Raw genomic sequence first — 23,238 nt, forward strand, 5'->3', positions numbered from 1 at the left:
TTTCTATTTTTATTTATTATAAACAAAAGTTTCTTACGTTAATTTTGGATTTACCGCCCAATAATTGTTCGTACTCGACTAAAATACTAAAGTAGTCCGAACGTGGCCTAATTCGCGCCACCTGACGTCATATCCGTTTCAGACTACTATCATCTACGTATGTCAAAATATCAACTGTCATTCACATCAATTCAAGTGTCACTGTCAAGTCAACTAAGCATTGTCATGTCATTTTCTTTTTTCACGGCATGCGATACGAAAATGTGTTGTTTACAAAAACATAACCTTTTATTATGATCTTCAATTCAAGTGAAAGTATTTCTTTTTAAAAATGGTCAAACGCGTAAGTAGATATTTTATTCCATGAATTATTTTATTCAGTACATTTCATTATACAGCTTTACTATTAACGAGTTTCCATACATAATAAATTCATATATCGTTTTCTGTAGGAATTAAAGAACTCCGTGTCGGAGGAAGAGACGGCGTTAGATGTAGCGAATGAGAACGGCAAGAGACCCATCCAGTCCAGTAACAAAGATGGTCCTAAACGTATGAAAACTAAAAGTCTATATCGCCAACCTACCGCCGCTGAACTCAACCGACTTCAGGAAACAGAAAACTTGTTCAATTCCAACCTTTTCCGTCTCCAAGTCGAAGAGGTACTGCAAGAAGTTAAAGTTAAAGAGAAAACGGTCAAAAGATTTCAGGAATGGTACAACATCTTAAAATCTCACCTGATATCTATACCCGAAGATGTGAAAGAGTATGATTTAACAGAAAAAGCTTTTGAGAAACATTTAAAAGTGAAACTGCCAGTAACTAATGAAATTCGAAAGTCAAAAGTGATATTCCGATTTCATAAATTCACGGATGTTGAAATTGTTGGTTCTTATATGTTAGGATGTTCTATTGACTCAAAATTAGTTATTGATTTACAAATCACAGTGCCAGCTGAGACATACACTAAGAATGACTCCGTAAATTATAAATATCACTTAAAAAGAGCTGCATATCTTGCATACATTGCCTCTCATTTAAGAAAACTAGAAAGTATAGAAGAAATAAAATATACATACCTGCATAATTGCTCTACCAAACCACTAATTCATGTAAAACCCAATGGAAAACTGGGGAATCATTTATCAGTACATATAAACCTAGTTTGTGACAGTGATACATACAAATTGCACAGGTTTAGTCCTACTCGCAATAATTTAAGAGAATCATGGCTGCTCTCAGTGGAACAACAAGAAGGTATGTTTCAATTATAAAATGTTGAGCTTAAGGCTGGTTTTAGAGTCACGCTGACCAGGCACTAAACGTCGGTGCTGACAGTTCAGCACTTAGCACGCCGACCATTGCACGCATTGATAGCTACGCGTTATTCTGAAACGCTCCCTAGGAAATTATGCATGTCTGTCATCGCCGATGTTCAGTGTCTTGTCATTGTGACTCAAAAACCAGCCTTAGACTCTTATTATTCCTATATATTCCTCTCTCTTTTGTCTCATCACAACAAAAGAGAGAGCTATATTTCCAGTTAATGGTCGACAATATCTTTTTATAATTTTGTTATCACAAGATATGTGATATGTTGCACACATCTTAGATGTACTGGAGAACTCTTATTATGGAAATCAAACAACTTAAATAAATAGGATTGAAAGGTATGGAAAAAAAAATGGTTGTTTATAACTATACTAGCTGACGCCGCGCGGTTTCAGCCGCGTGGTTCTCGCACCTTTATGAATACGGGGTTAATATACAGCCTATAGCCTTCCTTGATAAATGGGCTACCTGACACTGAAAGAATTTTTCAAATCGGAACAGTAGTCCCTGAGCTTCAATCAAATTGTTCAAACAAACAAACTCTTCAGTTCTATATATTAGTATAGATACCAAAAAAGGTTGTGTTTTTGTCTATACATAATATGTACTTATATGTGTTACATGACGAGATGGCGAGGAAAGGCCAGAGATCGAGTAGCGTGGAAAAGTCTGGAGGAGGCCTATGTCGAAGGACAACCTGATTGCTATAGTATATAAATAAAGTATTAAGTATATTGTATGTATTCAGCAATCAGAGAATAAAGGCTATTTTTATTTTTTATTTATTATTATTTATGTGTTACATTATACATAAATTTTTACATGTTCAGCTAAACCACTTGATAGATTTCAACATATGAGGTGAACCTAGATCACTTGGAAAATATAATAGGGTATACCATTATGCAGTGAACATTTAAATTTATTTAATTTTCTCTTGTCGCTTTAAGGTGCAGATGTGGGACCGCCAACACCTCACTATAACAGCAGTGTACTAACAGATCTTACAGCTGCAGAAAATCAGACTTTTCTAAATGAAACATTAGTAAATAAGGAGAATTTGAAACAAGCAATAATCTTGCTAAAGATTTGGGTGCGTCAGCGTAAACTTCAAGTGTCAGGTCATGTCATGAGCATGCTCATTGCTTACCTCGTTCAAATGAAGAGGATCAATAACATCATGAGCAGTTACCAGATTGTAAGAAACGTTTGGATCTATTTGAGTGAGTATAATATATTTTTTTCGTTTTTGATGGCCTCCGTGGCGCAGTGGTACACACGGTAGATTTACATAAACGGAGGTCCTGGGCAGATTGAGATTTTCTTAATTGGTCCAGATCTGGCTGGAGGGAGGCTTCAGCCTTGGCTAGTTACCACCCTACCAGAAAGATGAACCGCCAAGCGATTTAGCATTCCAGTATGATTCTGTATAGAAACCGAAAAGGGGGGTGGATTTTCATCCTCCTCATAACAAGTTAGCCAGCTTCCATCTTAGACTGCGTCATCACTAACCATCAGGTGAGATTGTAGTCAAGGGCTAACTTGTAAACAATAAAAAAAACCCACAAATTGGATATTTGGATATCATATTATGTACTAACATACATACATGTGGGTCAAAGTGACTATTCAAATACACTTGAATTCACACTTGTACCATTCAGTTGAAAATTTTGAGGACTTAATGTATTAATTAATGTCTGGTCACCAGACCTGTCTTGTTGTATAATTATTAGTCTATAGTAGTATAGTTCTATGGTTTTATTTAAGGTATTTTCTTTTAAATATTTCTTGATGATCCTGGAGTACCCAGTACGGAGATCGGATTGCTCTGGGTATATGGTATAATTGCTACTGACATCTAGTGTTAAATCAACAAACTACGCTAGATAGAGTTTCAGCAGTTTCCGCTAGATGTCTCTGTACAGTGTGGCTGTATTTCAATATCACGCTATGGAGTTTCCACCGCGCGCAACGACTACCACGGCCTGCCCGTATTAAAGCATACTTACCTGGCGTAGGGGACACCGTGATCATGAAGGCGGTTCCCCCAGAGCGAGGCCCTTCCATTGCACTGCGGCTGGGTTGACCTCTGCGATTATCCCTAATGTGGATAACTCGGACGCGTAATTTTTGATAGTGGGGACTGCGTACGCGCTGTCCCCCTCGTAATCTCTTAAAATATATATAGCACTTAAATGCAAACAGCCAAACATTAAACAAGTACTTTTCTTTCATCTTTGATTCTGTAGTTGACTATACTAATAGCATTAACAACTGAGTCTTAGGGCCATAAATCATTTCTCTATATCTATCTCGCTTGCACTTATGGGTCTTATGGAGCCGTCTAGTGAAGGGTGTAACAATGAAAGACATATTATCGATAAGTAAAGTTTATTATCGTATCTTGTTCACAAAATTAAAAAAATTAACAATATTTGATTTAATATAATACATATTTCATATTATATAATTATTAACTAAATAAAATTAATCTTCATCTGAGTCTTCATCATCAGAATCTTCGTCTTCTGCCAAATTTATTATATATTAGTATCCATAGTGCGCAACGAGTAACACATGAATGTATTTATTTAATTGCAGTAAACACATTTATAGCAAAAAAAATACGCAATGCAATTACATTAGAAACCGACCAATCAGAATCGTCCAAATCATTATTGACTCATCATTAGCACGTGCGCAGGTAGCCGTTTATCGATAATTAGGGTGCGCAGGTAGGCGCGCTGCACATTCCTATCTTTTTTGACTTTTATGACCGGACGACTCAGATGATAATGCGCATACTATAGTTAGTAGTTACTCGTTTGCAAATATTTACATTAAAAAAAAGTTATTCAAAATTAACTCTTAAAATATAGCCCTTAAATGCAAACAAGTTCTTTTTCTGTCATCTTTGATTCTGTAGTTAACTAGTTACTAGTTTGCAATTATTGACATTAAAAAAAAGTTATTCAAATCGGACTACTCAGTAAAAAGTTAGAGATGTTCATACATAAAAAAAATATACATACATACATGTTGAAGTGTTAACCTTCTCTCTGTCTTTCGTTGGTTGAAAAGTATAAAAAATTAAACCCTTGTATATAACTATTTGTGGTTGTTTTACTGTCTTGATTACTTTTACTTTGTTTACATACACGTATATGGTATACAATATTATTTTCCTCACCTTCCATTTTATAAACGGAATTTTAGTCATTGTGTTTGAAAGACTATATAGCACACAGCTTTAGGTCACTTACACAACTAATAATATAGACATTAGATTAAAATTGCTACAAACTTAGTGACACACAAAACTCTTATTATTGAAAAAATACCTCCAATACTGTACTTACCTCCATATTTCATCCCTATTTCTCCCTGTGAATAAATATATCAATTAAACACAAAACAAATATTCTTCTATATTACAGAATCATCAGAATGGGACACAAAAGGCATATCACTACATAAAGGTCAGGACACACCATCCATGGAAGAGTTCCATACACATTTTCCAATAGTTTTCCTCGATAGAAGTGGGTACTACAATGTATGCTGGCAGATGTGCAAAGGCACTTATTTCGCCCTGCGGAGAGAGAGTGGGTTGGCCGTGGACATGTTGGATAATGGCAAGATAAACAGCTTTATACCACTCTTTATGACCCCTGTATCCATTTTGATGCAGTTTGATCACATTTTAAAGTAAGTCAGTGGTGATTTAAAACATCCAAACCATTAAGTAGTTAAGCCTGATGTTTACATGCCGCCATTTTGTTTTGTTTTTTTCATAATATTGCCTACAATTTTCATGAATCAATATTTCTTTAGTTACTTACTCGTACTTCTTTACCTATACTGAAAATTGCAAAAATAGGTAATTATTTTAAGTAGTTAATGACAACCGCTTAATAACATTGAGGGTTAACTTAGACTGAATTGGAGGAATATTAATTAAAAAATAAATCAAAATGGGGTTACGACAAATATCAATTGCTATTTTATATTATAGTACAGAATTGTAGTAGAAATTGATATTTCTTTTAATAAAATTAATCCAGTAGAAGAACATTTATGAAATGTCATTTATATGTTAATGTTTTATGGTAAAATAATAAATATTGTGATTATTACTTTAAAGGTTTAAAAATTTCCCCAAACTAAAGCAAGCCATACTAGACAGAGCTCCTAAGTCGAGTAAAGTGAACTATGGGCTGGATCAGTTAGCACTGGTCACCGACACATTGTACGATCTACTCAGCAAAGGTCTGGGGGAACGAGCACACTTGATACTGCAGATTGTGGAGGAAGAGTTCTCTTGGCCCGTCACCAAAACTGTGAATAATGCTAAGAAAAATGGGTGAGACATTACTTTAGTAAAATTATTATTATTTAAGTTATAGACATGTTGTGACACGACATGTGTTTCTACGCAACAATCAGCTCCCACAAAGCGACAACGTCAAATACCTAGGCATGCACCTGGATAGAAGGCTAACTTGGAAAAAACACATTCAAACCAAGAGGGATGAGATCTACTACCGATATAGACGATTGTATTGGATGCTCGCTCGGAACTCCAGGCTGTCCTTGGAAAACAAGCTTCTTGTCTATAAGACAATAGTTAAACCAATATCTTCTTCTTACAGTGCCTCTCCATTAAGGTCGGCGGTCAGCTTTCTAAACTTTTCCTTGTCCATGGCTAGGCGGAAAAGTTCTTCGACGGTCTTTATGCCAGTCCACTCCCTTATATTTCGTAGCCAGGACTTCTTTCTTCTTCCTACACCTCTTTTGCCTGCAATCTTGCCCACCATGATGGTTTGAAGCAAACGGTATCTTTCGTGTCGCAAAATATGCCCTAGATACGATATCTTCCGCTGCTTGATGGATGTATGGAATCCAGCTGTGGGAATATGCATGCGAGTCCAACATTACCATTATTCAAAGAGCTCAGAATTATGTATTGCAGCAAGTGTCAAACGCGCCTTGGCTTCTGAAAATACCAGAAATTCACGAGTGTCTACAAATGCCAACAGTGAAAGAAGAAATAAAATCTAGTAACAACAACTACAAAGCTAGACTCAGAAACCATCCGAACTACCGGGGAATGTTGCTTCTAATCGCCAAATTTTTCTACAACAGGTCTAGACAGTTAGTTCTAAACAGAACAAAAAAAAAAAGTTATAGACATACATTTATAGTCTGGCAAGCTCACTCTCATGATATGCGAGACATTTTTAAACAGTAAATGAATAGTTGAGGAATATAAGAATAGCATGGTATGAGTTTGGACATGTGATGCAGAAGGATGAACGTCATTTTAAAAGAAGAATGTTTTTGCGCAGGAGACAAGAGGAGAGGAAGGCCAAAAAGAGATGGTAAAGTGTGTGAAAGAGGATATGTGTAAAAGTAGTAGTCGTTGACTAATGAAAGTAGTTAATAGAAGGGATTGACAATTTTGAGACGGCGTATTGTGAGAAGGTTCCTCATTCTGGAGCCCTGACCACAGGTTGCTTGGGTACTCAAATGTCCCGCAGAGGGAGGGTTGATTTTTTTAAATAAATTTGTAATCATCATCATGTTAGCCGAATGACGTCCACTACAGGACATAGGCCTTTTGTAGGGGACTTCAAAACATCACGATACTGAGCCGCCTGCATCCAGTGAATACCTGCGACTCGCTTGATATTGTCAGTCCACCTGGTGGGGGTCTACCATCAGTGCGGGGTCGCCATTCCAGCACCTTGGGATCCCAACGTCCATCGGCTCTTCGAACTATGTGCCCCCCCCCATTGCCACTTCATCTTCGCAACTCGTTGAATCGTTAGAACTAATCATTTGAATTAATAGCTAATATGGCATAAAAGTTGTCAGGTGGCTCTGAACCAAATTATACAGGTTCGATGATTCGTTATTTCCATACATTTTGTCAACTTTTAAAAGTGCCCGCTAAGAAAAAAAAACTAGAAATACAATCTTTGTGCCATACTAACTATTGCTCCAAATGGGCAGTTCTAACAATACGAGGATCATGAAAATCGACGAATTGGCTAATTCTAACGAGTCGCGCCATTTTTTTTGTTGGCCGGCACTTTAAAAAAAGAGCCCAGAAATGTATGGAGCGTGAATGATCTCCTTTAATGTTTCCTGCAAATAAACGATTCTGATTCTGATTCTGAAGAGTTGGAATTCAAAAGGGAAAAAAGGGAAAGGGATTTCATTGTAATAATGTTTAATATGTTATTCGATTCAAGCTACGTGGAGAATTTGTCGTTTGGCTTCATCCTGGACGCGGTGAATGCTATCAGCGTGGTGGATCGCGGCCCGCCGGCCAACCTCCCGGACGCGGAGCTGTTCAGGTGGGTTTATTGCCACATCATCATTATCATATCATATTCGGCTTACTGCTGAGCTTGATTCTCCTCTCACAATGAGAAGGGTTAGGCCAATAGTCCTCCACGCTGGCCCAATGCGGGTTAGCATCAGAGGTTTCCTCACGATGTTTTCCTTCACCGTTTGAGACACGTGATAATTTCTTCAAACGCACACAACAAAAATGTCTGAGGTGCATGCCCCGGACCGGACTCAAACACACATCTTCCGGAATCGGAGGCAGAGGTCATATCCACTGGCCTATCACATTCTGTTATGTTTCGTTTATACCACAATCTATACAATATGCCCATACAAATAGAATTGAATTGTCTGTCTGTGATTTATTTCAAAATAATTATGTATTTTGGTTTTGCTTGTGTAATTTTTTTGTAAAGAATATTTGTCAGATCTTTTAAATATGACCAATATTCCTCTCCAATTCAACGTTGGAAAAACTGTGTTCGTAGTGGGTACGACAACAGTACAAATGCGAGAGTGATGAGACCTTTTGCCACTGAGCTTGAGGCTTTTAAACACGCATAAGCACATAAGTGTTAACACCTACGCCTTATGTTGGTAGTCTCGGCGCCATTTTATAGGATACCTTATAGGTTTACAATTAGCTATGGATTTCCATATACCATCAGGTGGGACATCTACTTAGTTCGTCGATTATTACTATAAGAAACTGAGACGGCGAGTGTTGACGTATCAAAAAGATTCTCCTTAACCCTCCTTAACACCCTGGTTACAAGTCCCAGACTCTGTTCGGAGATTTTGTCATTGCCACACAATAGGCTACTTGCCTCTTTTGTAAACAGTGTTTAAACTGAATTTTTTTATATAAATGAAAAAATATCTACGTAAAATTTTTGCCGCCGAAACATAGCACATTAGCAAGTGAAGTCATTCATAGAGATAACAGCGTGATTGGCGTTTGCATTGATGTGATTATATCACGTCACCGCAAGCGCCAATCACACCGATACCTTGTAGCAAATGACGTTACAATTTGTGATTGGCGTTTACGGTGACGTGATAAAAATACAATTTTGTTTTATAAAAATATTACAATTACGAGATTATTTTCACAAATAAAAATGTGATTAGAGTTTCTAGGCATCTAGACTGCCTCTATGCAAACAATCTTCTTAGTTTTGTACAGCAGGCGAGTAGCCTATTGCCCGGGCACATCCCGGTGAATCCATGGAATGCTAAGAATATCTTAGTATTCCATGGATTAGAGAAATATCTCTCCCTCAGAGCGTTCTGGGGCGACAAGTCGGAGCTGCGTCGGTTCCAAGATGGCGCCATCACGGAGGCGTGCGTGTGGGACGCGCGCGCGCTGGCCGAGCGCCGCGCCGTGCCGCGCCAGCTGGTGAACTACCTGCTCGCACTCAAGTACGGTGAGTGTGTAGTATACCATCATCAGTGTGCATTCGTCAGAGCGTTCTGGGGCAACAAGTCGGAGCTGCGTCGGTTCCAAGATGGCGCCATCACGGAGGCGTGCGTGTGGGACGCGCGCGCGCTGGCCGAGCGCCGCGCCGTGCCGCGCCAGCTGGTGGACTACCTGCTCGCACTCAAGTACGGTGAGTGTGTAGTATACCACCATCAGTGTGCATTCGTCAGAGCGTTCTGGGGCGACAAGTCGGAGCTGCGTCGGTTCCAAGATGGCGCCATCACGGAGGCGTGCGTGTGGGACGCGCGCGCGCCGTGCCGCGCCGCGCCGTGCCGCGCCAGCTGGTGGACTACCTGCTCGCACTCAAGTACGGTGAGTGTGTAGTATACCACCATCAGTGTGCATTCGTCAGAGCGTTCTGGGGCGACAAGTCGGAGCTGCGTCGGTTCCAAGATGGCGCCATCACGGAGGCGTGCGTGTGGGACGCGCGCGCGCTGGCCGAGCGCCGCGCCGTGCCGCGCCAGCTGGTGGACTACCTGCTCGCACTCAAGTACGGTGAGTGTGTAGTATACCACCATCAGTGTGCATTCGTCAGAGCGTTCTGGGGCGACAAGTCGGAGCTGCGTCGGTTCCAAGATGGCGCCATCACGGAGGCGTGCGTGTGGGACGCGCGCGCGCCGTGCCGCGCCGCGCCGTGCCGCGCCAGCTGGTGGACTACCTGCTCACACTCAAGTACGGTGAGTGTGTAGTATACCACCATCAGTGTGCATTCGTCAGAGCGTTCTGGGGCGACAAGTCGGAGCTGCGTCGGTTCCAAGATGGCGCCATCACGGAGGCGTGCGTGTGGGACGCGCGCGCGCTGGCCGAGCGCCGCGCCGTGCCGCGCCAGCTGGTGGACTACCTGCTCGCACTCAAGTACGGTGAGTGTCTGTAGTATACAATACCCAGACCTGGTATTGTAACCTGACAGTCATCTGTGCAGAACCTGCACGTTATGATGCAGCGTTGTACAACGAGCAACCTTCATTGATTCCTTAGCGACACTCCATGAGGTGTGTATCGATGACCTGGGCGATCTGCTGAGCTTCTGGAGCGAGCTCGGTTGTATCGAGTGAATCCAGCGAAAGACCCCACGTACAACGGCCAGTCACATGGTCAAATTCGGAAACCGTCCAGAAGGAAGAAGAAGAAGTACTATACCACCAATGGTGGACCACCATGGTAAGATCGAAGTTATTGGCTATTGGGTCATAAAATAAAAAAAATAACTAAAAATAGATTTGATGATTGATATAGGATGAACAACAACTTCCTAACTTTACGGTAATTTTCAGTTTTCGCATAGTTGGGGTAAAAAGGGCGAAGCTTGACTTGAGGAGTGAGTTAGTAAATGCGTTACGAAAAGTGTAATTAGGCGATGCGTGCTGCCATCTACAGGCACAGCAGAACAATTAATCTTATTTTAAATTACCAGTAGATGGCGTTCGTAAATAACTTTGAAACAATCTCTTTTTCAAGAACTGCGATGCAGTTATGCCTGAGGCACATAGATGGCGCTTTGTTTTTATATTTAACAGTAGTTTTACTTCAGTCGTGTGGTCTACAACACACTCGTTTTTTTTAAACTACTTTAACAGTAGTCTTGTTGACAGATATACCGTCAACGGAGCTATACCACATATGCAGCCAACTCGACGAGCTCACAGCGAGGAAGAGCGCCGGAGGGCAGCAGATGGAGGAGTCGGCGCTGGCGGTGCTGCAGGCGTTTGACGAGCTGAGGAGAGACCTGCGCGCCTTGAGCCAGCTGCCGCTGGACATCAGCGCTGTGTATGGTGAGACTGGCTCTGCCGCAGCAGCAGATGGAGGAGTCGGCGCTGGCAATGCTGCAGGCGTTTGACGAGCTGAGGAGAGACCTGCGCGCCTTGAGCCAGCTGCCGCTGGACATCAGCGCTGTGTATGGTGAGACTGGCTCTGCCGCAGCAGCAGATGGAGGAGTCGGCGCTGGCAATGCTGCAGGCGTTTGACGAGCTGAGGAGAGACCTGCGCGCCTTGAGCCAGCTGCCGCTGGACATCAGCGCTGTGTATGGTGAGACTGGCTCTGCCGCAGCAGCAGATGGAGGAGTCGGCGCTGGCGGTGCTGCAGGCGTTTGACGAGCTGAGGAGAGATCTGCGCGCCTTGAGCCAGCTGCCGCTGGACATCAGCGCTGTGTATGGTGAGACTGGCTCTGCCGCAGCAGCAGATGGAGGAGTCGGCGCTGGCGGTGCTGCAGGCGTTTGACGAGCTGAGGAGAGACCTGCGCGCCTTGAGCCAGCTGCCGCTGGACATCAGCGCTGTGTATGGTGAGACTGGCTCTCTACCGCAGCAGCAGATGGAGGAGTCGGCGCTGGCGGTGCTGCAGGCGTTTGACGAGCTGAGGAGAGACCTGCGCGCCTTGAGCCAGCTGCCGCTGGACATCAGCGCTGTGTATGGTGAGACTGGCTCTACCGCAGCAGCAGATGGAGGAGTCGGCGCTGGCGGTGCTGCAGGCGTTTGACGAGCTGAGGAGAGATCTGCGCGCCTTGAGCCAGCTGCCGCTGGACATCAGCGCTGTGTATGGTGAGACTGGCTCTGCCGCAGCAGCAGATGGAGGAGTCGGCGCTGGCGGTGCTGCAGGCGTTTGACGAGCTGAGGAGAGACCTGCGCGCCTTGAGCCAGCTGCCGCTGGACATCAGCGCTGTGTATGGTGAGACTGGCTCTACCGCAGCAGCAGATGGAGGAGTCGGCGCTGGCGGTGCTGCAGGCGTTTGACGAGCTGAGGAGAGACCTGCGCGCCTTGAGCCAGCTGCCGCTGGACATCAGCGCTGTGTATGGTGAGACTGGCTCTACCGCAGCAGCAGATGGAGGAGTCGGCGCTGGCGGTGCTGCAGGCGTTTGACGAGCTGAGGAGAGACCTGCGCGCCTTGAGCCAGCTGCCGCTGGACATCAGCGCTGTGTATGGTGAGACTGGCTCAGCCGCAGCAGCAGATGGAGGAGTCGGCGCTGGCGGTGCTGCAGGCGTTTGACGAGCTGAGGAGAGACCTGCGCGCCTTGAGCCAGCTGCCGCTGGACATCAGCGCTGTGTATGGTGAGACTGGCTCTGCCGCAGCAGCAGATGGAGGAGTCGGCGCTGGCGGTGCTGCAGGCGTTTGACGAGCTGAGGAGAGACCTGCGCGCCTTGAGCCAGCTGCCGCTGGACATCAGCGCTGTGTATGGTGAGACTGGCTCTGCCACACCTGCAGCTCCACGAGCACATACTTTGCAGGAGGCGTCGTTGGCGAGTTTCAAGAACTTTAAACATAATCATAATCTGGGCACTCCGACTCATCATTTCTGCTCTATCCATAGAGTTTTTGTAAAGCGCGACGCCAAGAGCTCATGAAGATGATCTGCGTGGAGCGAAGGGGTAACTAGCGAGCGAAGTGAGCCGATGACCTCTGTAGCGAAACAAAGGTCGATTTGGAAAATCTGGGCGACTGAGGAGTGACGAAAAATGACGGAGCGAGTCTTCTGGGGTAACAAAAAAGCACTTGAAGATCATTAGGATCTAAAATGTATACGTTTTGGGGCTTAGTGATATTTAAAATTTATTATTAATATCTTTTGGCACTTATATTTAGTGACTTTTAAGATCTACTATTGATATCCTAACGAGCTTTTATTCAGCAACCTTTAGGATCTACTATTGATATCTTTTGTGGCTTAAATTAGGCAACAATTAGGATTTTTTATCGATATCTTATAAAACTTATACTAGTATTAAGCGATTATTAGAATCTACTATAGTAATGTTTAACCTTTTCTCCAGGTATATCGCCAGTGTTCAGCTACTGCGAGCCGTTCCCAGCGCTGGGCATCAACCTGGACCGCAACCCACGCCGCCGCGCGAACGCGTCGCTGATCAAGGAGCTACACAACGCCAAACTGCCCGAATACACCCCAGTTAACAAGGCTATTGTTGAATTGAGTGAGTTGTCTATACTAATATTATAAGAGGTTCTCTTTCAACCACCAAAACTGTGTCATTGTTAAGAAAAGAGTTCTTAAATGTTAATCAAAGGCAGAGGAGTTACACTAGCAACTTTCCATCTCCGGGCTGCTATTGAAAAGAATAAACTCAATTATTTCAACTTTGATTATGCGATTAGATATTGCGTCATATTGAATATTTCGGTGTGATTAGATCATATTATTAGGTTAAGGAAAAAGTCTAAGCATATAGTATGAGTGAACTTGTAATAAAATTCATTTGTATCTGGTTGCTTTTGGTATCATTAAAAAGTTTTAATTTTAAAGAAGACAATTCCAATTTTAAATTAGGATACCAGACTAAAATCGTTTTCTTTGGGACACTGATCTTTGTTTGTACAATTTCCATCAAAATTACGAGTAAAATAGTTAAATCTTGAAGAAAGATTCAATTTAAACTTCTTAACTTACTTTCAAATTTGGTGTCAGAAGTGGGATTGACTTTTCGGTTAGTCGTCGCTCAACTTTAAAGAGATGAGGACCTTAAAAATTAAAATGATTTTGAAACCCCACTATTTCCGAGATTTCTGTTTTTCAATATAAAAATGGTAAGGTAATTTTAGCACATTTATGTCACTGGGTCTCTTTGTATTTTTCATTCGACTTGGAGCATTTTTAGGGACATTTCCTTTGGTATCAGAAGTGGGATTGAGTTTTCGGTTAGTCGTCAAAACCTCATAATCCGCAGGTCACAGCGGCAAGTGGCCAGGAGAGCTGGACGCGTTCCGCTGCCTCAAGGCGGCCTTCCACCTGCAGATAGCGGAGCGGCTGAGCTCGCAACACGCGCTGCCGGCGCACGCCTACCCCGCGCACGTCGACGTGCTCAGGAACGGCTTGGTGTTCCGTCTGCAGGTGTGTACAGCCTATTCCTACCTACTACAGGGTCTGGAGTCAGGACACAAGTGCAGAGGAAGGCCTAAGAAGAGACGGTTGAGGTTTGTGAAAGAGAAGAGGACAAATTTTTAAAGGGAGTGGATGATGAGTTGACGAGTAATAGAGGAGAATGGAGGAGATGGACATATTTTACCGGCCCCACTTAAGTTAGTTAAGGTTCAGGGTCATTCCTCCTTCCTTGTAGGAGAGGGGATGTGAAGCTTAGACCCAGCACGCTTCAACTGCTTTGAAATTTAAAGAATCGCCTCTGAACTATTGTTTATATAATAAAGTTTTCAAACAAAATGGCTTAGAGGTGTTCGACCATTTAGTAATGAATATGAGATGTTAATGATAATTTACCGAATCGGTATCTTCAATAAGTTGTAGCGCTACTTCTTGCCGGATCCATATACTTCTACCATTCATACCAAGCTCAGGTATAGATCAATCTATACCGTATAAGTCGGGTTGGCGTTGGATGTAGTGGCAAAATGACAAAATGAAGCGATGCGAACGGTAGGTTTGGTTCTTAAAGGAGATCCGCAGAAGAACCAAAGCTACCATATCTCAATGAGACGAGAACTTTAAAATCATCATCATCATCATCATATCAGCCAATGGACGTCCACTGCAGGACATAGGCCTTTTGTAGGGACTTCCAAACATCACGATACTGAGCCGCCTGCATCCAGCGAATCCCTGCGACTCGCTTGATGTCGTCAGTCCACCTGGTGGAGGGTCGGCCGACACTGCGCTTACTAGTGCGGGGTCGCCATTCCAGCACTTTGGGACCCCAACGTCCATCGGCTCTTCGCACTATGTGCCCAGCCCATTGCCACTTCAGCTTCGCAACTCGTTGAGCTATGTCGGTGACTTTGGTTCTTCTGCGGATCTCCTCATTTCTGGTTCGATCACGCAGAGATACTCCTAACATATCTCGTTCCATCGCTCGCTGTGTGACTCTGAGCCTTCTCATGAGGCCAAGTCTCGGAACCATAGGTCATCACTTTAAAATGCTGTGTAATAATAATAACTGGGTAAAACCGCAATTTATTTATATCGTCATTTCTATACCGACAGGTAGCGCATCCTAAGGAGATAACGCTGGTGCGGAGAGAAGTGGAGAGAGGCGTGGTGAGACACAAGGAGAGTGAGGAGAGCGCGGCGCTGCAGTGCGACACCGTGCTCATGCCGCGGCTCAGGGGCGCGCTGCACGGGTACGAGTTTTAGCATGTATCGTCAACCTTTGTAGCTCTGCTGCGGAGAGAAGTGGTGAAACACAAGGAGAGTGATGCGAGCGTTTCGAGTACCAGTTCGACCATATATTGTCAACCTTTTTGTATGATTTTGTTAAATTAGCGGACATTAACGACTTACGACTTTTTTAAATTTTAAGCGACCGAGCTCAGTGTATTTTTGTAGGTTCACAATTTAGTTTTTTGAGAAAATGCTTATACTAATAATGTTTCAGTTGATAGATAGCATTATGATGATTTTGAGTAAATATCCTAGAAAATAGCGTTAGAAATTTACGAGTGAGTACTTACCTTAACGAAAACCGCGTGGCATTACAAGTAGCAGGTACATATGTGGCTTGATTAAAAAAATTGCAGGGTTTTAAGGAAATACACCTGCATTTCTATATAGTTAAAATAACTTTTAATTTTCATTTATTGATATTTTATACTCTGGTACTTTTGTTTTATTAATATGAATAGAATTGTTCGCACATACATTTCCTATCATCATTTATGTATTTTTTTTTATTCCTTACAAGTTAGCCCCTGACTACAATCTCACCTGATGGTAAGTGATGATGCAGTCTAAGATGGAAGCGGGCTAACTTGTTTGGAGGAGGATGAAAATCCACACCCCTTTTCGGTTTCCACACGACATCGTACCGGAATTCTAAATCGCTTGGCGGTACGTCTTTGTCGGTAAAGTGGTAACTAGCCACGGCAAAAGCCTCCCACCAGCCAAAAATTTAATGTTTATGATTACAGTTTACACCAGAAGCACCCCGCGTTCGGTCCCGCCGTGTGCCTGTTCGTGCGCTGGCTGTCGTGCCAGCTGCTGGGTGACCACTGGCCACGCAGTGTGTCGGAGCTGCTGGTGGGCGCCGTGTTCACTCTCCCCGCGCCGCTGCAGCCGCCCGCGCAGCCCGCCGCCGCCTTGTACCGAGCGCTCAAACTGTTGGCGACCACTGACTGGAGCACGCACATGTTGGCGATCGACTTCAATGACGACATGTCGCGTAAGTATTACAAATGCATGTCCACGCAGTGTTAAGGTCACCATTTCAGTTCGGGCGCTCAAACTGTTGGCGACCACTGACTGGAGCACTCACATGTTGGCGATCGACTTCAATGACGAAATGTCGCGTAAGTATTACAAATGCATGTCCACGCAGTGTTAAGGTCACCATTTCAGTTCGGGCGCTCAAACTGTTGGCGACCACTGACTGGGGCACTCACATGTTGGCGATCGACTTCAATGACATGTCGCGTAAGTATTACAAATGCATGTCCACGCAGTGTTAAGGTCACCATTTCAGTTCGGGCGCTCAAACTGTTGGCGACCACTGACTGGAGCACTCACATGTTGGCGATCGACTTCAATGACGACATGTCGCGTAAGTATTACAAATGCATGTCCACGCAGTGTTAAGGTCACCATTTCAGTTCGGGCGCTCAAACTGTTGGCGACCACTGACTGGAGCACTCACATGTTGGCGATCGACTTCAATGACGACATGTCGCGTAAGTATTACAAATGCATGTCCACGCAGTGTTAAGGTCACCATTTCAGTTCGGGCGCTCAAACTGTTGGCGACCACTGACTGGAGCACTCACATGTTGGCGATCGACTTCAATGACGACATGTCGCGTAAGTATTACAAATGCATGTCCACGCAGTGTTAAGGTCACCATTTCAGTTCGGGCGCTCAAACTGTTGGCGACCACTGACTGGAGCACTCACATGTTGGCGATCGACTTCAATGACGACATGTCGCGTAAGTATTACAAATGCATGTCCACGCAGTGTTAAGGTCACCATTTCAGTTCGGGCGCTCAAACTGTTGGCGACCACTGACTGGAGCACGCACATGTTGGCGATCGACTTCAATGACGACATGTCGCGTAAGTATTACAAATGCATGTCCACGCAGTGTTAAGGTCACCATTTCAGTTCGGGCGCTCAAACTGTTGGCGACCACTGACTGGAGCACGCACATGTTGGCGATCGACTTCAATGACGACATGTCGCGTAAGTATTACAAATGCATGTCCACGCAGTGTTAAGGTCACCATTTCAGTTCGGGCGCTCAAACTGTTGGCGACCACTGACTGGAGCACGCACATGTTGGCGATCGACTTCAATGACGACATGTCGCGTAAGTATTACAAATGCATGTCCACGCAGTGTTAAGGTCACCATTTTTATTTAGTTACTTACTTTGGGCTAGAATTTACTTTGGAGCTAAGTAGTATGATGTGTATTGTTTAAGTATAATATTTATTTATTTAATTATCTTACTTCCAACTAATATTATAAATGCGAAAATTTATATGGACGTTTGTAAGGATGTTGGTATGGATGTTTGTTTGGATGTTTGTTACTCTTTAACGCCGCAACTGCTGAACCAATTTGGCTAAAAGGACAATGTATAGAAGTTTAACCCACTAAAAAAAATAATTTGCAACAACATATTATATTTTATTTTATTGGATTTTTTGTACTATTACACAAATATTAGCTTTTAACCCTTTAAAACTAGGGGTATAAAGATAAATGTAAGTTGAAAGTTAGTTTTAAGGTTAAGTATGTGCAGTTAATTAAGAAATAGATAGATTTAAAGCGTGTGATTGGTTTTATTGTAAATACAGCCATTTTGAACCTAAAGTGATTAAAATTGAATAAAAACTCTTTAAAGGGCTCGAACCCAAGGTCGAAATAAGATTTAAAAAAAAAATATGTAAACAATGTCTGTTTCGAGGAAATAACGTAATTGATTGAATTACTTTTTTGATAGATTTTTATACCGGAGTTTAACACTAAAAATGGCTTATTAAAAACAATTATTTAAAAATTGGATATTTTAGTACATTTACATTTTCCGCAAAATTCTGAGTTAGGACTGGGTCAGGATCTGGCATTCTCCTTTGGTATTACAATAGATTTTACTCTGGATTAGAATCCATGGTTCCCGAGGGATTTGTGAAAAACTAAATTTCACGCGAACGAAGTTGCGGGCGTCCGCGAGTTATCTATATGTTTAATTTTTGAATTTGTGATCAAAGGTGAAGACATCACCGAACTGGAGCGCAAATTCGCCGGGCGCGAGAACCAAACCCCGTACCTGTTCATCGCGACGGCGTACGACGGCCCGCAGCCGTCCGTGTGGAGCCGGCGATCACCTACCAAGCAAGTGGTGTTGCGCACGCAGCTGGTGGCGAGGGGCACCTTGGACTACTTAGAGAAGGCCCTGCTAGTTGACATGGTGGACAGTATCTTGGTGAGACTGATATATATATTATATATACTAGCTGACGCCGCGCGGTTTTACCCGCGTGGTTCCCGTTCCCGTAGGAATATGGGGATAATATATAGCCTATAGCCTTCCTCGATAAATGGGCTGTCAAACATTGAGAGAATTTTTCAAATCGCACCAGTATTTCCTGAGATTAGCGCGTTCAAACAAACTCTTCAGCTTTATTATATTAGTATAGATATATATATTTTATTTGCCATTTTTTTATAATATGACCAATATTTCCCTCCAAATAGTCGGGAAAGACTGTATTAGGAGTGGGTACGACAATAAACTAACGGGGTGAGGATTGAACCACCACCCCTCGGTGATGAGTCCAACCGTTCTTACCGTTGAGCTAATGAGGCTTTGACAGAAAATATGGGGATAAAGTATCGCCTATAGCCTTCTAAAATAAATGGGCTATCTAACACTGAAAGAATTTTTCAAATCGGACCAGTAGTTCCTGAGATTAGCGCGTTCAACCAAACAAACTCTTCAGCTTTATAATATTAGTATAGATTAGTATAGATTTATTTTAACTTTTATTAATATTTCCAGCCGGCCTTCGTCCCATCTCTATCAGGATACGACGTGTTGATCTATCTCCAGAAGAGATTGGTGCCTCACTGCACGGAGAGATTGGACGCGGCGCAGAGCTCACTGGCCGAAGAGGCTGTGGTCGATGACGTCATACCGGTGGTGGAGTTTCATCCAGTCGACAGATATTTGGATGAATTGAGGGTAAGACAACTGATATAATAACAGATATATAATATACTTGACAATGGAGAATGTTCACTATTTTTACATGTTTCTGTATTTAACTTTCTGTATTCTCCGTTGAAAATAAAAAATACTCGTGAAAGAATTATTTCGAAATGTTAATTGGTTCTCAAGATATAAGCGTTTAATGTGCGTGACGTCATCGTACAACACATGCACGGCCCGTTCATGCAATTTCGTACTTCTACCTTATCTACTGACGAATCATTATGCCTAGTTCGGACTACTTTAGTATTTTAGCAGAGTACGAACAATTTTTGGATTTACCGCCCAAAAATCTTTATATATAAAAGCTCCAATGTAACAAAGTTTCAAGTGATTTTGCGTACCTAGTAACATTCTCCATTATCGAGCCTTTCTATTCTAGTTTGACCATAGAAGAATTAGATATGGAGATGCATCGCACCCAAATTCACCAACAAAATTGTCTGTCGCTTTTCCGTCAAAAGAATAGAATCTTTTTAGATATCGTTTTTATTACGATTTTGATATAATTAAGGTAGATATACTTTACAAATGAAACGTAATTTCATCTTTTAGTAAATTAGAAGTTGTTGGCTGTTTTTTATGCAATGCAACTACACAAACCGACATTTTTAGGGAGCTCTTAAAACGAAAACGATTACAACTATGAAACATTGATTCTATAGAAACAGTTTTTATAAAAACTTTAGATCGTGATTATATACTTTTGACAGAAGGGTAACGTTTAGTGAGGCAGGTCCTGTGGTCATTGGTCTGAGATTCTGACACATTATACTTTTATGTCTATACTTTAATATTATAAAATTTAAGGGTTTGTATGTTTGAACGCGCTAATCTCACAACTGTTCCAATTGAAAAATTGTTTTTGGGTGGATATATAGGATGCCGAGAATCGAAGAATTAAATTTTCCAATAAAAATGTGAGAGAAAAATGTGGCAAAAACTAATAATGAATTCTTTTTTTAATATTTATTCGTAACTTCCAGAGCGCGTACGGCGAGTTTGCGCTGTTCTTCCACGACCGGTACGGCGGTGACGTCATCGCTGTGTTGTGGAAACCGGACGTGAAGGAGATTAAAGAGTTTCAGGTACACGCATTTTTATTATCATCATCATCCTTTTTTCTCATGAATCGGTATAAAAGGAGGATTATTTTGTCCTTTAATCCCGTCATTTAAATAGAGAAATAAATCACAGAAATAGTATTAATGAAAACAAAAGGAAAACTATCGTAGAGGTTAAAATTTAAAGAGTTGTAACCGACCAATCAAAATTCACTGTTCTAAGTCTCCATTGGTGACATACAACTACGGAACCTTACACTGTGCGTGTCCCGACACGCACTTGACCAGTTTTTATTATCACCATCAGCCGCAGCAGTACTTTGAATAGTCCACTACAAAGCTAGGCGATTTTCGAAAGCAACCGACTTCAAAAAGTCCGAGAGTACATTTCCGTGTTTTTCTTTGTGCCGATGACGTGCCATGTGGCACGTCGATTGTCTTTCTACAAACGCTATCGCTACGAAAACAGATAAAATGTATGGGAGTGACATCCGATCGACAAGTTGATCATGTGACCGCTCGATAACGAATGTCATTTCCAACAAGCTTGGTGTTAAAACTGATACGACTGTGTGCTTAGTTTTAAATAAATTTGTAAAAAAAATAAACCTAGGCTGAGTTTCTTGTGGGCTCTTATCGGCTCTTATCGGACCAAGGCGCGTTTGAAACCCTCGTAATTTTAATTTTAAATTTTCGATTAAACAAGTTTGTAAAATGGTGGTAAACAAAAAAAATAAACCTTAGCTGAGTTTGTTGTGGGCTCTTCTCGGACCAAGGCGCGTTTGGGACCCTCGGAATTTTAATTTTAAGTTTTCGACTATTATTACTAGCATTAGATAAAAATAAATTATGACATATTCCTGACCTTTCAAAAGTGTTAGTAAACGAAGCCTAATAGAAATAAATGAATTTTGAATTTTCGAACATACATTTTTTTTAATTTTCAAAGCGTTAGCAGCTTTGGACTCGCGACTTTTTTTTTTTGGTGTTTTTTCTTTGCAATCTGTTATTAAAAAAACATTCAGCAAATGGTCTTTATATGTGACATTATTTTAATTTGTTTTTTATTACAGACTCTAAACGCTAACGCGTTAGAGCAAGTGTCAGTGGGCGGAGAGACCAAGTACAGAGTTAACAAGGAAGCTATCGTCGAGGACTTCCAAATACTGGGCGACGGACTGGTGAAGGAAGTCATCATCAATAAATGATATCTAAATTGTGTACAAAATAATTATTGTATGTAATTATTGTAATAATTATAATAAAAAGCGATATTGAATTAATTTATTTTGTTTTCTATACATTACACTTACTTAATAATAATGAGGAAAGATGTGATTGTTTATTTGAAGGCTCTGAAATATGTGAATCGATTTGAAAAATTCTATTCGTTAGGATATTACATTATCTCAGAAGAACATAAGCTATATTTTATACACGTTTTCAGCTAGTTTTTTTTTAACTGGAACTCAAAGTAAGAGTACCTTGTGATATGGATACTAACTGATCAATATAATCACGGAAGCGCCTGTGACTGCTAGACTTACCACATATTATCAAGGCTAAAATTTTGTTAGCACATACTCCTACCATAAGGAGGAATACGGAATTAATTTGCTAATTCGTTAGCTTCAGCGTTTTCTATATTCTGGCGCGTTGCAACTGAGGCGAACAAAGGTGGCTAATTGTCTTAATTTTATTAAGTCGCATAGCAAACAAACGAAAAAGACAAATAATACCTAATATTGTCTTTAAAAATGACACTTAAAATTTAAACACCTTCAAAGCAAGAGTGAATAGGCATCTTCTAAGTAAGCGCGCTCGAACTTAGACCGCATTAATGCGTTCCATCAGGCTTAATTGTAGTCCCCCAAGCCTATATTGTAAAAAAACAGCCTAAATAATTATAACGGGTCGCGAAAAGCCGAGCCGCATGGCGTGATATCGTGCGGGAAAAAGTAGTGAATGTGTGATAGGCGTCATGTGACCCTCAGTAATGAGGAACACGACGCGGAGAGAGAATTGTAACGGGGTACGTCTGGCCATCGCATTTTCTTAGTGCACTGACACTGAGTAATTACCTATGTTTATATTGTAAACACGAACATCGTTAGTGGAAACAATAATAACTACGTACAAAACTACGAAGTTTAATAACACAACAAAATGCATTGTTGATTCTGAATTTCATTGTTCTATGGTTTATATTGCATGTTCGTAGATAGTATGTGGTTATTGTAATAATTGTACTATTGAAATACAATTATTGTAAATTGCAATAATACCTATTTGATGGAGTTTCGATTAATTATAAAATAACAGAGGTTTATGATTAACTAGCGTACCTCTGGTATTGTATTTGTATTTGGTATTGTGTTTGATGATTATGCTGGGTGGTTGACCATAAATACGCTGGTTAACTTCTTGAATCGTTTATTGTGAGAAGACCGAACAACAAGAAAGCGTTAATCACCACAGTCGGTGCGTGAGTCCGGAGGCCCGGCAGTTGGAGCGGCCCCCCACCCCGCGTCCCCCGGACTGGTTTAAAGTCCATGCTTTGATGCTCGGACAACCTCGTCTATGCCATCAAAAACAGCACTTGTAAAATATACCAATTCTCGCAACTCAATTGTTCTACCGTAAAAAGTTATGAGATCCATGTAATACCAAGTCGGTTACTGTATTCAGTCTGTAATTAAGGGACCTTCTGCCTTATTTAACGAATTTACGTTATTACGTAATTAGCTAAGATTTTTATTATTGACTAGCGGACGCCCGCGACTTCGTCCGCGTGAAAGTCGTTGTAAACTTTCAACTACCCCTATTCTACCCTACATCT

General features: G+C 41.8%; 1 protein-coding gene and 1 non-coding gene across 2 annotated transcripts; both read left to right on the forward strand.

Moving 5' to 3' along the window:
* The first annotated feature begins 226 nt into the window (after positions 1–226).
* LOC112049293 (nucleolar protein 6) lies at positions 227–21,654 on the forward strand. Its single transcript, XM_052886563.1, has 16 exons — positions 227–343; positions 453–1,257; positions 2,283–2,555; positions 4,773–5,043; positions 5,480–5,698; positions 7,593–7,697; positions 8,977–9,119; positions 10,765–10,944; positions 12,937–13,095; positions 13,846–14,009; positions 15,114–15,250; positions 16,037–16,287; positions 18,335–18,549; positions 19,126–19,308; positions 20,322–20,423; positions 21,473–21,654. Exons 1-16 carry the CDS (start codon positions 332–334, stop codon positions 21,605–21,607), a joined length of 3,354 nt encoding a protein of 1,117 aa, XP_052742523.1. The 5' UTR covers positions 227–331; the 3' UTR covers positions 21,608–21,654.
* LOC112049316 (U1 spliceosomal RNA) lies at positions 3,337–3,498 on the forward strand. Its single transcript, XR_002887080.1, has one exon. It is a non-coding gene; the product is annotated as a U1 spliceosomal RNA (small nuclear RNA).
* Positions 21,655–23,238: the final 1,584 nt, after the last annotated feature.

Source organism: Bicyclus anynana, chromosome 17, assembly GCF_947172395.1.
Source record: "Bicyclus anynana chromosome 17, ilBicAnyn1.1, whole genome shotgun sequence".
NCBI classification, from domain to species: domain Eukaryota; kingdom Metazoa; phylum Arthropoda; class Insecta; order Lepidoptera; family Nymphalidae; genus Bicyclus; species Bicyclus anynana.